General features: G+C 53.3%; 1 protein-coding gene across 3 annotated transcripts in view; it reads left to right on the top strand.

Annotated features, from left to right (window-relative positions):
* Positions 1 to 12,207, top strand: part of SLC37A2 (solute carrier family 37 member 2) — a 24,579-nt gene extending 12,372 nt beyond the window's left edge. Inside the window, exons 3-17 of one of the 3 annotated variants that reach the window (XM_039872794.1) lie at positions 17 to 95; positions 1,378 to 1,513; positions 1,930 to 2,006; positions 2,763 to 2,929; positions 3,394 to 3,437; positions 3,735 to 3,887; positions 4,200 to 4,290; positions 5,813 to 5,875; positions 6,188 to 6,273; positions 6,706 to 6,754; positions 6,924 to 6,997; positions 7,235 to 7,313; positions 7,453 to 7,550; positions 7,827 to 7,891; positions 9,599 to 12,207. In XM_039872794.1, coding sequence (XP_039728728.1) covers positions 85 to 95; positions 1,378 to 1,513; positions 1,930 to 2,006; positions 2,763 to 2,929; positions 3,394 to 3,437; positions 3,735 to 3,887; positions 4,200 to 4,290; positions 5,813 to 5,875; positions 6,188 to 6,273; positions 6,706 to 6,754; positions 6,924 to 6,997; positions 7,235 to 7,313; positions 7,453 to 7,550; positions 7,827 to 7,891; positions 9,599 to 9,614 — 1,209 coding nt within the window. In that variant the 5' untranslated portion in view covers positions 17 to 84 and the 3' untranslated portion in view covers positions 9,615 to 12,207. The remainder of the gene's footprint in view (positions 1 to 16; positions 96 to 1,377; positions 1,514 to 1,929; positions 2,007 to 2,762; positions 2,930 to 3,393; positions 3,438 to 3,734; positions 3,888 to 4,199; positions 4,291 to 5,812; positions 5,876 to 6,187; positions 6,274 to 6,705; positions 6,755 to 6,923; positions 6,998 to 7,234; positions 7,314 to 7,452; positions 7,551 to 7,826; positions 7,892 to 9,598) is intronic. The other 2 variants (XM_039872792.1, XM_039872793.1) reach the window with 2 other exon arrangements.
* The last annotated feature ends 451 nt before the right edge of the window (positions 12,208 to 12,658 follow it).

Below are 12,658 nucleotides of genomic sequence, written 5' to 3'. Positions count from 1 at the left end.
TCTCATTTGCTTTCAGACAAGAGCAACTACAAGGAGTTACTGGGGGCCGTGGACAATGCCTTCCTCGTGGCCTATGCCATCGGCATGTTCATCAGGTAAGACAGAGGCAATGCCTGTGACCACCGCAGAGCAGGGTGGTTCAGAGCTGCTGCCTCTGTTGACTAACCCGGGGATAGCTGGGTCAAAGCGAAAAAGGTAAGGGGTCCCCAAGTGGAAATGAGACCAAGACTTCTGCATGTGCGGTCAGTCCACAGCCACCCTCGTTTTCTTCCTTGGTCCCTGAGCCTGCTCTTTCACCTGGCCGACTCCCACTTTTAGTAGTTTCTTTTCCTAGAAAGCCTTTCCTGGATGCGTCTTCTGAGTTATTCACTCAGATGGCAGTGTCAGTAGTATAGCTAGAATATGGTTTGTCCTGTGTCAGGATTCTTCAAGGGTGGCCCTGGACACAGAGATGGTTAAGAAACCCCGTCCTGTTCTGGCCTTAAATTAGCACAGCAGGTATGGCTTTTACACAACAAGCATGGTGCTTGTCACCATGGACTCAAAGGTGAATGAAGACAGCTACCACCTTCAACAAGCTCACAGCCTAATGGGATGACCGATTCATCAGCGGCTAGTTACAAACAGTGTGGTAGCTCTGACAGAGGTGGCTCCAGGGCGCTCTGGGGGCTCAGAGAGGTGATTACTTAGTCTGAGCTGGGATTAGAGAAGGGAGCTTAAGGAGGGCTTCTTGGAGGAGATGATACTTGCACTGATGCGAGCATTGGATTTGGTGGTGGAGAAGAGGCTCGGCAGGAGGAACAGCACGCGCAAAGTAAAGAACTATCAAACGGCATGATCTGGAGAAGTGGGGGACCAGTAACAGGTTTATCAGAGTGTAAAGACCGAAGCGGGTCGTAGGAGACGGGGCTGAAGAATGAGGTGATGTGTGCCAGGCCTCGGGCACAGGGGAGCACTGAAGGGTTTTGCTCAGGGCGTCACGTTCAGATTCACATTTCAGACAGGTCACTCTGAGGGGAATGGAAGGCAGACTGAAGGCCTGGTCATGCTAAGGAACAGATGGGTAATCGTCCAGCTAAGCTTTGAGGAACACTCGAGTTAGAACAGTAGAAATAGGAATGGAAAAGAGGTGACACACTGGAGAACTATTTAGAAGCAGAATGGGTGGGTTTTCGAGATCTAATGTGAAGGGTGGGAAGGAGAGGCAGGGAACTGAGGTAGCTCCCTGGTTTTTGGCTTGAGGGGACAAGGGTGGCGGTGCCAATCCCTCCGATGAGGGCATAGGATAAGGGTCTGGGTGGGGGAGGGAATGGAGGCAGAGAGTTCAGGAGTGCGGATAGCGGGGATTAACTGCAAATCCAACTCTCTTTTCTCCAGTGGGATTTTTGGAGAGCGGCTCCCTCTCCGTTACTACCTTTCAGCAGGAATGCTGCTCAGTGGCCTTTTCACCTCGCTCTTTGGCCTGGGATATTTCTGGAACATCCACGTGCTCTGGTATTTTGTGCTCATTCAGGTATGAGCCTCCATCTTGCTCTTGGGCCTCTGTTCCCAGCACAGAAAGGACCCTGGGGGCTCTAGTCCTTCTCAGCCGCCCCCAGGTCATGGGCGATTGGGGCCCTGCGCACCTCTTGCCCTGCCCAGCACGCCTCTATAATGCTCTGCAGGGTCCGACTTTCCACCTCCCAGGGTCATGCATTTGCTCGTTCAGCGTAAGCCTGTGCTGAGCACCACCTTCAGGTCACCTGAGATGCCTGACAGGCTGGGGTTCTGCAGCCAGAGAGCATTAGGGGTGTGTGTCTGTGTGTGAAGGAAGACGAAATTTGTGGTGTGGTCTGTTGGGGGCACCCCTCAACCATGATATTGAGGGGTCAGAGAAGGGAGTTGGCAGCATGACTCGGCCTGTCTCACCTGCCTCCTCTCTCCCTGCAGATCTGTAATGGTCTCGTCCAGACCACAGGCTGGCCCTCGGTTGTGACCTGCGTTGGCAACTGGTTCGGGAAGGGGAAGTGAGTGTGACAAGGGAGCGGGACCGGGAGGTTCCCTGGGAGGGCTGGGGTAGTGAGGGGGTCACTCATGGCACCTTCATATAATTTCAAGGTGAGAGATTAGAAACTTGCCTCCATCTTGATGACTTTCACGTGCTAAGTAAGATATACACATTTTAGTGACTAAAAAGCAGTATCGATTTTCCATTGATTAGGTTTTAACCCATAAAATAGCAAGTTTAGTTATGTTTTTGCCTTATAATAGATAAATTTCCATTTTGCATGAAGTAAAAAATGAAGCCTATAAAACTGTATTGCTTTTTCCTGAACTGGCTTTTGTGCAAAAAATGTTGCTTTAGAGCAGGATGTCTCAATCTCAGCCCTACTGACTTTTGGGCTGAGTGATTCTTTGTTGTGGGGGCCATCCTGTGTGTTGTAGGATATTTAGCAGCATCCACCCACTAGATGCCACTAGCACACCCTAAGCTGTGACAATCAAAACTCTTCAGACATTGCCAGTGTCCCCTGCGGTTGAAGACTAGTGCTTTAGAGTGACTGCCATAGGGCAAGAGAGAAGAGAAGGGGTGGGTGCTCAACCCCCAGGGGCCGCGAGAGCTCCCTTGGGAAGCCCTGTGAGCTGGCTCAGGGACCCCAGGCCTGGCCGTAGGCAGTCAGTTTTCTGCATTAGATGGGGCAATTGCAATGAACTCTCTGCTTTCCTGTTTACTTTTTCTGCTCTTTTCCCTTCACCCTCCTGTCTTCCCTCCTTCCTTCCAGGCGGGGCTTCATCATGGGCATCTGGAATTCCCATACGTCCATGGGCAACATCCTGGGCTCCTTGATCGCTGGCGTCTGGGTGAGCGGGCAGTGGGGCTTGTCCTTCGTGGTGCCAGGCATCATCACCGCTGCCATGGGCATCGTCACCTTCTTCTTTCTCATTGAGTGTGAGTGGACCCTCCTCCCCACGGACCCCATAATTCTGAGAGAAGGCAACTGGCTATAGAGGGAAAGTTACTGATCAAGGAGTTGGAGGACCAGATGTGAGACAAGCAACCTCTCTGAGCCTCAGTTTTCTCATTTGTAAATTGGACTAATAGCATATACTTCCCGGGGCTGTCGAAGTTTTCCATGACAGGTGCTTAGGATGCCTGGCCCCTTGTTGGTGCTTGGCAAATGCTGGCAGAATATGAGGGGGGAGAAGGGGACTGAGGGGTGGACAGGACGTTCCACGCATTTGCTGTTCGCATCCCCATTCCCTGACTCACAGCCTGTGAGCTAGGCCAGGTAGTAGGGCAACTTCGTAGCAAGAGAATGGAAGTCTGGGAAGCTTTGGGTGTGGAGACTAGTCCCAGTGAAAGGGGAGGGCCTGGTCTTCGGAAACCTTCTTAGAAGGTTTTTCTTGTTTTAGATCCCGAAGATGTGGACTGCAGCTCCCCCCAGCACCACGTGAGTGTGAGCCTCCAGCCCATTCCCTGCTCTCCTACTCCAGCCCCAGACAGGACTGGGGAGTTGGAGGAGGGAGCCCTGAGCCCACAGTTATGTCACAGGCCCAACGTCAGGCCCTTGGGTTGCGTCCCCAACAGCCCGATGGGCCTGCAGGAAGTTAGACTAGTCCAGGAGAGGGACGTGCGCCTCTTCCAGCTTGGGAGCCCCTGCCTCTCTTGTGGGTTATCCCCACAGCTGGCAGGGGGTGGGTTATCCCCGCAGCTGGCATAGATGTACCCACAGCAAGGTCTTATCTCTGTTCAGAGCGGGCCGGAAGGGAACCAGAACTACCCCGAGGACCCTGGGAATAGCCCCTACTGTCACCAGGAGAGCAGCCTTGAGACAACGGCCAGATGCTCCAAGGAGCCAAGTGCTCAGCCTGTTGCCATCAGCTTCTGTGGCGCGCTCATGATCCCGGTGAGAAGTTGGGGCATGGAGGGGAGAGAGAGGCTCTCTAGACTTTTCCGTTTGGTATCAGGAGGTAGGGATGCCGAGGGTGATCTACGGTTTCCAGAATTTCTTTACAGAAGATGCCTAGGGTGGGTCTAGGGGAGGCTTGTCTTGACACAGCATTGGAACAGCAGGCACATTGCTTTTATTGAGAGTGGATGTGTACTTGAAGTGCCGTGTGTGGAGGGGCGTGGGGAGTGCTGGGGTGGTGCTCAGCCATCCCTGGGGCTGCCCTGAACAAGGATCTCCCGCATTTTTCCCATCTGCTATGCTCCCCAGGGTGTGATCGAGTTCTCTCTGTGTTTGCTCTTTGCCAAGCTGGTCAGCTATACATTTCTCTACTGGCTTCCACTCTACATCTTCAATGTGGGTAAGTACGAGGAGGGGAGGAAGAGGTGAGGAAAGGGTCTCTGGTGGGAGAGGGAATCTGTCATGTGATGCATATGATTCCAGGATGTAGGAAGGATCTCTGCTGAACCTCTCCTAGGGCAAAAGGATATATATATTTTTTTTTTTGGTGGGAAGATGAACCTTTTATACTAGCCCCGAGACTCTGATTCCAGCCACCTTTCCTCCCCTGGAACTGAGTTGGGGGTTAGGAACTCCAAGCTCTGTTCTGTGATCTTCCCTAACTTCTCCAGCCTTGAGTGTAAGAGAAACGCACTTCCAGCCTGCTCGGCTCATAGATAGGTGGGATTGGTGGGTGCTAGAAAAAGTCTGCCTTTTGAATGCCTCCTGGAGTCCCTTGAGCCTCCTCCAAACCAAGGAAGAGGCCTGGTGAACCACCCCCAATGCTTGTAGCCTGGTGGTGAACACTGTTCTTCTTTCCCAAGAGGCTGCCAGGAGCCTCATGGGATTCTGCCCTGTGCTGAGTCAGCTGCATTGCCCATCTCAGGGGCCTACTCTCCCTGCCCCTGCCCCTGCCCCTGTCCAAGGAGGGACAGATGAGGAGAGGTCACTTTTGTGGTTGAAAAGGATGTTTATGTCTACCTGGCCTGAGTCTCTGCTATCTGCTATCTCATAGGCCAGGTGGCTACTCTCTCAGGGAGCAGCCGCCTGCCCTAGCTCCTGAGTCTCAGAGCTCCATCAGAGCCCAGGCCCCTGACCCAGGCTGCACTGCTCCCTCTGGGCTGAGGCCCCTGACCTGGGCTGTGCTGCTTCCTCCAAGCCCCGTGGGAGGGCCAATATACTTGCTCTGAACAGGGTAGCATGGGAATTAGTCAGGGCCAGATTTCAAGCTGTAACTTGCCCCTCGGCTCTATCTGAAACCTCTCTCAAAGATAGAGGGGGAGCTTCGTGAACATGGAGACCCTTCTGTGGTCTTGGCGCTGACTTTAGAATATGAGTCAACCTTGAGGATTGGGCTACAATTCAAGCTTCTGGATAGTCTTTTTCTAATCCTAGGGCAAGGCCCGGAACCCGAAGTCCTCATTTTTCTCTGAGTCTCTTTCCTGGCTCTGTTGATTAGCAGAGACCTCACATGGATGTGAAGACCCTTGGGGTGCCTGCCACTCTGTCAGGGGCAGAGTAGGAACTGGCTGCTTGGGCTGAGGCTCAGTGAGAGCAGTTGTGTCCCTGGGGAACATAGCCTAGTGGGACAGGGCTTTTGGGCCAGATCCCAGTGCTTTCAAGGGAGGGCTAGTCTGAGAGGTCAAGGCCATCGTGCAGGAGGAGAAGGCAGCACAGGACGGAGGGCCAGAGCAGCCATCCGGTCAGAGACTGTTGCAGACTCACCTGTGACCCTGCCCAGTCATCTCCCGCAGGTCCTCGGTACTTCCTCTGAAAAATGAGGCAGTGGGCCCGGATCAGATGCTCTGCTTTTTCTGGCTGTGGCACTCCAGAATGTTGGCCCTGAGCCCTCAAGTCTTACCACATATTTGTGTTTTCCACAGCTCACTTTAATGCCCAGGAAGCTGGGGACTTGTCTACACTCTTTGATGTTGGTGGCATCATAGGTGAGGCCCTTCCCTGCTCTGCCTCTAGACTGCACTTTTCTTTAGTGGTGGAGCGTGACTTGGGCCAGTAGCATCAGAGGAAAAAGGGCTCTTGACCAGCTGGGTGGCCCTAAGAAAGATGGCCCTCGTATTTAGTCTTCCTGTAAACAGTAGGTACACGGAGGGCTTCGGTGGGAGATGCTCTGCTGAGTCTAGATGCCCAGGCCCAGGCCAGTGGTGGGCAGAGTGATGGGGCCAAACTTCGGGTACCATGTGGGTGGGGGGCTGTGGTCGTGCCTGGGGCAGCAGTGGGTGAGTTGGTTTGTGTTCCAGGCGGCATCCTGGCGGGGCTCATCTCTGACTACACCAATGGCAGGGCCACCACCTGCTGCGTCATGCTGATCTTGGCCGCCCCCATGGTGTGTATAACCTCAGGGCAAAGTGCGTGTGCATATGCACACCTGGGCACTATGCACACGTCTGTCTCCGCGTGTGTGTACATCGCCGTGCGCAGCTCAGGGAGGAGAGGCCAGGGTCAGCACAGAAAAGAGACCCAGACTGAGAGTTTCAGAAAAGGATTAGTGACTATTTGGTCACCGGTTGATAAACTTCTTGCCCAAGGAAAGAATAAGAGTTGGGGAAAAAGGAAAGAATAAATTACCACATCTTAGACACCCCCATCCCTGGGACAGTTAGAGACTGAGAGGTCTGGATGTGAGAAGGGAAAGGAGTAAGGTGACCTGTGGGGTTCCAGGGCAGGAGAGGGTTGTTCCAGACGTCTGGGCTCCGGTCTGACAGTGGTGGCCCGTGGGAAGCCTGGGTGTGACTCTACCTCTCCCCTTCTCTCTCAGCTATTCCTGTACAACCACTTCGGCCAGAACGGGATTGTCAGCTCCATAGGTGAGGAGATGTTTGCAGGTCCTGCCAGGCCACAGGAAAGGCACGGGTGGAGGCACAGGGACGTGGGCGTTGTTAGCCTGACACCAAGCGGGTGGGTCTCCCCTGCCTTGGGGCTGGGGCAGCTCGTGTTCCCTCATCTCTAACAGGCCTGTCTCTCTTACTGCCTCAGCAATGCTGATTGTCTGTGGGGCCCTGGTCAATGGCCCTTATGCGCTCATCACCACTGCTGTCTCAGCTGACTTGGTAAGCGAGGCCACCTCCCTGGAGCCCAGGGGTCCCTTTGGGGGCTTGGACAGGTCCATTTCCCTTCCCTTGGTCTGCAGAGACAAGGTCCTCGAAGTCCTTCGGAATCCACCACTGATCCCCCTTTCCTCTCAATTTCGAGCCCCGACACCGCCTTTCCCATAGTCAGCCCCTCTCCTGACCCAGAGCTCGGTGCTGCCTCTTGGTTTGGGTGCTCACTCTGCTCTCTCTCCTCAGGGGACTCACAAGAGCCTGAAGGGCAATGCAAAGGCACTGTCTACCGTCACGGCCATCATCGACGGCACCGGGTCCATAGGTCTGTGACTAGCTTTTGGTTCCTGGCTGCTGAACACTGAGCCTTGTCTTGGGCACACTCCTTGGACTGCTGCCGTCACGTCGGCGGGGGTCCGGGGCCCCTTGGCAGGTGACCTGCTCTGACTCTGTGCTCCACACAGGTGCAGCTCTGGGGCCTCTGCTGGCCGGGCTCATTTCCCCTACAGGCTGGAACAATGTCTTTTACATGCTCATCTCTGCTGACGTCCTGGCCTGCCTGGTAAGAATTCTTAGGTTACACAGCTGGATATTGGAGGGGTGGGTGGGGTATCCTGTCTTGCTGGCTAGAACTCTGGACGTCCAAAGCATTGTCCATTAGGTGCCCTGGGTCAGCAGCCCTTTGCTCAGAATCACTTCACCTCCCATGGTGAATAATGCTGTGTGCCCAGCCCTTTCCCCACTTCCAGCCCAGTAGTCACCATTACTAGGGACTAACCACATGCTCCAGGTTAATAATGTTTTCCTCCCTTCCCTCTGTGCCCCAAACTCCCCACAGCTCCTCTGCCGGTTGGTGTACAAAGAGATCATGGCTTGGAAGTCGTCCCTGAGCAAAGACACAGGGTGAGTCCTCCAGAGAGCTAGAGCCTCACCTCTCGCCTCACTTCAAAACCCACGGTCAGGTGCTCTGCACCCAGTTTCAGCCCAGCTCCAACCCGGTCTTCAGGGACTCGTGCGCTCCGTGAACGCTCGCCCTGCCCCAGCACGGCTAACCTGCCCCCTGTTGTCCCATGTGTCTCCATAGCTCTTGTCTGGCCCTAGCGCACACGCGGTAGTATTTTCCTCGAGTCCCGTGACTTTGTGAGTATTTTCTTCAAATCTGTGACTGATGTGCCATCAGAGCGGGACCTGCATGCCAATCCTCTCTCCTTCAGGGTGATTTTTCCAACTTTCTTTTTCTTCTTGGTGGCCAGTTCCAAAGACTGTCGACCCAAGCAGAGCATGGTGCTTGGAAAGTGTTTCTGAGAGGCCTGAGCTGCCACCAAGGTTGGCAATCCGTTTTCCTCAGGGAGAGCAGTGGGGCTTCGGACGTACCCCCAGGACAGAGGAGGCAGAGTTCAGGGGTATAGTTTTCCCTCTGAACTCAGACTCTGAGCTGCAGGTGCTCCTAAAAATGAGAAACCAAGGTCATTGGGCCCCTCTGCTTGGGATGTACAGAAAGAAGCTACTATCAATCAAAGCCTCTGGGCCAAAATTGAATTGATGTCCATGGCTGGCTGGTGTGCTCTCTGTTGCCCAGTGGTGGTGGGTGTGGAAGCTGCACAGATGGGTTGGTGGCTAAGGCCAAGCTGGCAACAGGCTAGGCTACGTGCTCGTGCTTTCTGGTTCTCCTTCTGAGCAGGAGGCTCCTGCTCACGAGGAGCTGGCAGAGCTGCGGACCTGGTCTGGATGGTAACTGTAGGGTCACGGTAACTAGCACACTCTGGGGAAGCACTTCCTTTTAAGGAGGGGTTGTCCAGGTTGAGGGGAGAAAAACCGAAAGGGGGAGGGTTAATAGACTGTCCTGCCCTGCCCTGGGGGAGCAGGGGGATTGGACCACTGACTGGTGTCCTTCCACCTGCCTTCCCTGGGCCAGGCCCGAGGGGAGATTGTGGGGCTGGGAGAGGGGAGTGGAGGAAGCGGAAAGAGAGAAAGATGAACACTTAGAAAACATCTGCTCTGTGCTTAGAATAAGCCTGACTTCAGCTGTATTAGGTTACCACTCAGCCACCAATAGATATGCTCATTTAGAAGAGAGAACGGAGGTTCAGGACCTGCGGGACAAGCCTAAGGCTTCAGCTAGTCCCTGGTGTGCAGGGTTTGGTCCTTCTCTGAAAGGCCCCTACATGGGGAGCAGAGTAACTGGCAAGGGCAGAGGGAGCACTGGGCTTGGAACCAGAAATCCCTGGACAGTCCTGACTTCTCTGCTCACCTTTATCTATAAGACCTTGGGCATATTCTCTGAACTTCTGCATCCTTATGTGTAAAATGGAGCCACTTACCCCTAAATACCTGACAGGGTTGATCTGAGGCTGAGATGAGATAGACTATGTGATATTGCTTTGTAAAGCTGTCAAATGTGGTAAAAAAAAAATATTAAGTTTTAACATTTAATCTGGCTCTCTATTCCTTGCTGAAGAGGTGAGGAGGAGCCCGGACTATCGAGAGCAGGGATGAAAGGCAGTTATTAAGGGACCCTAGAAACCCGCCTTCCCTGTCCCACCACTGGGGCAGGAGCTTATTAACCCGAGACTCACTCTCTCTTCCTTCGCCTCTCTGCTTCTCATGCAGGTATAAAGAAATATGAGGCCTCCATTGGAAGAGAAGCGTGGAGGGCCCCAGTGGGTCCCAAAGTATTCCCCCGGGCAAGACAATTAAAACTGCCACAGACTGCTGAGGCAAAGCCTCCGGACCTAACACCAGCCTGCAGGAACGCTAGGGGACAGGGGCAGAGTCTCCATGGGAAGGGGACAGCCAGGCGGAAGGGATGGGGTCAGGGCTGAACGGCGTCTCCATTTTGCTGAGGGAAAGATCTGTGGAGACTCCTGCTAGTCCGGATTCCAGGACAGAAGGCAGAGGCTCCACAGGACCAAGGCCAGAAAAGGCGCAGCCCTCCTTCCCGTGTTAAATCTGAACCTCTGTAATCAGCCTGTACCTACCAGTGGGATTCTGACCCTACGTAAGTTGCTGCCCAGGCTTTCTTCGTCCCTTTGACCACAAGCCTTTTTTCTCTCCGTATGATCCTGTTTCTGACGCCTGACCCATTTAGATTAAAGTATTATTGCTATAATCTCCAGGGCTGGGACTAAGATGAGGGAAGGAAGTCTCACCCTTGAGCTGGGGCCTGCGCTGCTCCTGAGACTGAGGGCCTCCCCTGCCTCAACCTTGTCCGAGCCCTCTGTGTCCTGAGTGGAAGATGATATGTGAGGACAGTATTGTGGGGGCAGAGGGGGCATGGAGGCCATGACTGAAAATGCCAGTGTGTGTTTTGATAAAAATACCAGTGTTTTTTTTTTTAAATTAAATTTATTGGGGGTGATATTGGTTAATAAAATTATATAGGTTTCGAATGTACAAAATATCAGTGTTTGGATAAAGAAGTGCCAGTGGTTATTGAGCGCTCACTGGATGATAGCTCTACTCAAGGAATGGAGTAGACAGCGGACACAAAAAAAGGTCTTATGGCCTGAGCACCGGTGCCAGGGTGACAAGACTGGTTCCTTCAGGAGCTTTTACACTTGTGACTTCCTGGAGCTCTCTGCAGTGGCCTTTTCTCCCTTGAGTTCCTGATGTACTGGTTTGCCCACGTCAAATCCTGGAGTGCTCCAAGCCAGCTAGCTCTTGGCATTTCTGTCTGCCTTCTGAAACCACCTGTCAGCACCAAGAGATTTCTTTTGCTGGCTGAGGCTGTGCTAGTCTTCATTAGGGCCCCCATGGGTTGTCGGGGGCAGTGTCCCAGGACCTCCACGTCATGTGCTGGTCACACTGGCCACTCCCAAAGGAGATGCTCATGACAACACTGATCACACTGATGGCAGTGGGGCAAACCGAGAGCTTAGAGCCCCACGTAAGATGTAACCGTTGTATTATCTAGATGCTGCGTGGGCCAGCGCATTAGCTGCATGCCAACTCCTCAGCGCTGAAATAGGTTGTACCTGCCCCAGTGGTGACACATACCTAAGTCTCCAAGTGCCGGATACTCTGGCTTTGAGAGCAGGAGCCAGTCAGAGAGCTCTGGTCCTCAGGTCCCCACAAGGCAGGAGGCAGCCAGAATGTTAGGCTTTAGGCTCAGGATTCAGGAATGCTTTTTTCAAGACGAGAAAGTCTTGTCTGACATCATCCCTCAGGGGAGCCGCTAGATGGTGCCATAACCCCATGGTAGAGCCCTACGTGAGTGTGGGCTCCCTTCTGCAGTCCCTCAGGAGGACAGAGGAGCCGAGGTTTTTTCACTTGCCAACTGTCGGCTTTCTTTTCGCTGCAGACAGGTCCGGGTAGGAGGGGGGCGGGATATTGTTCCTCTCTGGCACTTTCGAGGTCTTCTCTCCCACAGCCTCACTACTTACTAGCTTTAAGCCTGTTTCCTCATCTAGAAAATAGTAATAGCATTACCTGTGTGAAAGGAGACAAATAGGTAGAAACTGCGCCCCGCCCTCGAGGAGTTTGTCTAGTGGGCATAAGAACGTGAAACCGTTTGTAAACGACACGAGTAAAAACAGCAGGAGTAGTGACTCTAGTTAGACTTTGCCGTCCACTAGTCCAGCCCTGAAGGGATGGCAGGAGGGCCATCCCAATGGCAGTGGGAGGAATAGATGTGAAAGGCTTATGAAGTAAGAATGAAAGGACCTGGGCAATTAGGTTGCTAAGGTAGCGAGGGGAAGTAGAAGAGGAACGAAGTTAAAATGAGTACTTATCAAGCCCTAATGTGACAGGCATAGGGACCGTGAAATGAGCAGGACGCACCTGCTCATGCCAGCAGATTAGTGTGGCACTAGGAAGAGACAAAAGGCACGTGGGAGCTCAGATCCTGGCCTCGGAAATGAGGACTTGGGCTGTAGGTGGGACTTCGGGGAAATACCAAAGGTTGGGGAACCCCAGTCCCGAGATCCAACCTTCCACACTTGTCTCCCAGGTCCCAGCGTCCTGGCCCCACCTCAGCTCTGGGCACTGACTCTTCCCCGGAGGCCTGGTACCTGCCTTCTCTCTGGGCCTCAGCACTCACTCGGGGCTAATGCAAGAGCATTACATTAATTAGTTATTCATTTAATTTAACTTCACATTTGGTCTCAATTAAGCTTAAAGTGTTCTTCCTTATAGATGTTACAATAGCACTTGTAATTAAAAAGCAATAACTCTTTGCATTTCTCCTTTAGCGATCCATGGGGAGGCTGGGCTAGTGAGGGAGCAGGGGGAGGAAAGCAGCAATGGAAAGGGAAAGCAGCTCTCGGTAGATCTTAGCACTCCGAGGCTACCACTAAAACTGAAGTCGGGGGCAGGAAATTCTTAATACACCATGGGGTTGGGGTGTGAGCCCGGAGAACTGGAGAGGGGTACTAGAGATAAAGGGGCGGGCCTTGAATATTAAGGAGCGGGGGTAAGGAGCAAGGAGCGGATGGAAGATGGAGGGTGGAGGTGGGCAATCCTTAGAAACGGAAGACGGGGCCATCTTCTCTGTGGTAGGCAGAACGATGCCCTCTCCCCCGAGAGGTCATAGACTGATTGCCAGAACCAGTGACTACATTATCTTACATGGCAAATGAGACTGCGGATGTGATCAAAGACTGTGAGGTGGGGAGACTGCCTACCCTGGATTATCGGGGTGGGCCTGATGCCATCGCACTCCAGAACTGTAAG

Source organism: Pteropus medius, unplaced genomic scaffold (genome assembly GCF_902729225.1).
Source record: "Pteropus medius unplaced genomic scaffold, Ma_sr-lr_union100, whole genome shotgun sequence".
In the NCBI taxonomy this organism is placed as follows: domain Eukaryota; kingdom Metazoa; phylum Chordata; class Mammalia; order Chiroptera; family Pteropodidae; genus Pteropus; species Pteropus medius.
This window is presented reverse-complemented; position numbering and strand designations above follow the sequence as displayed.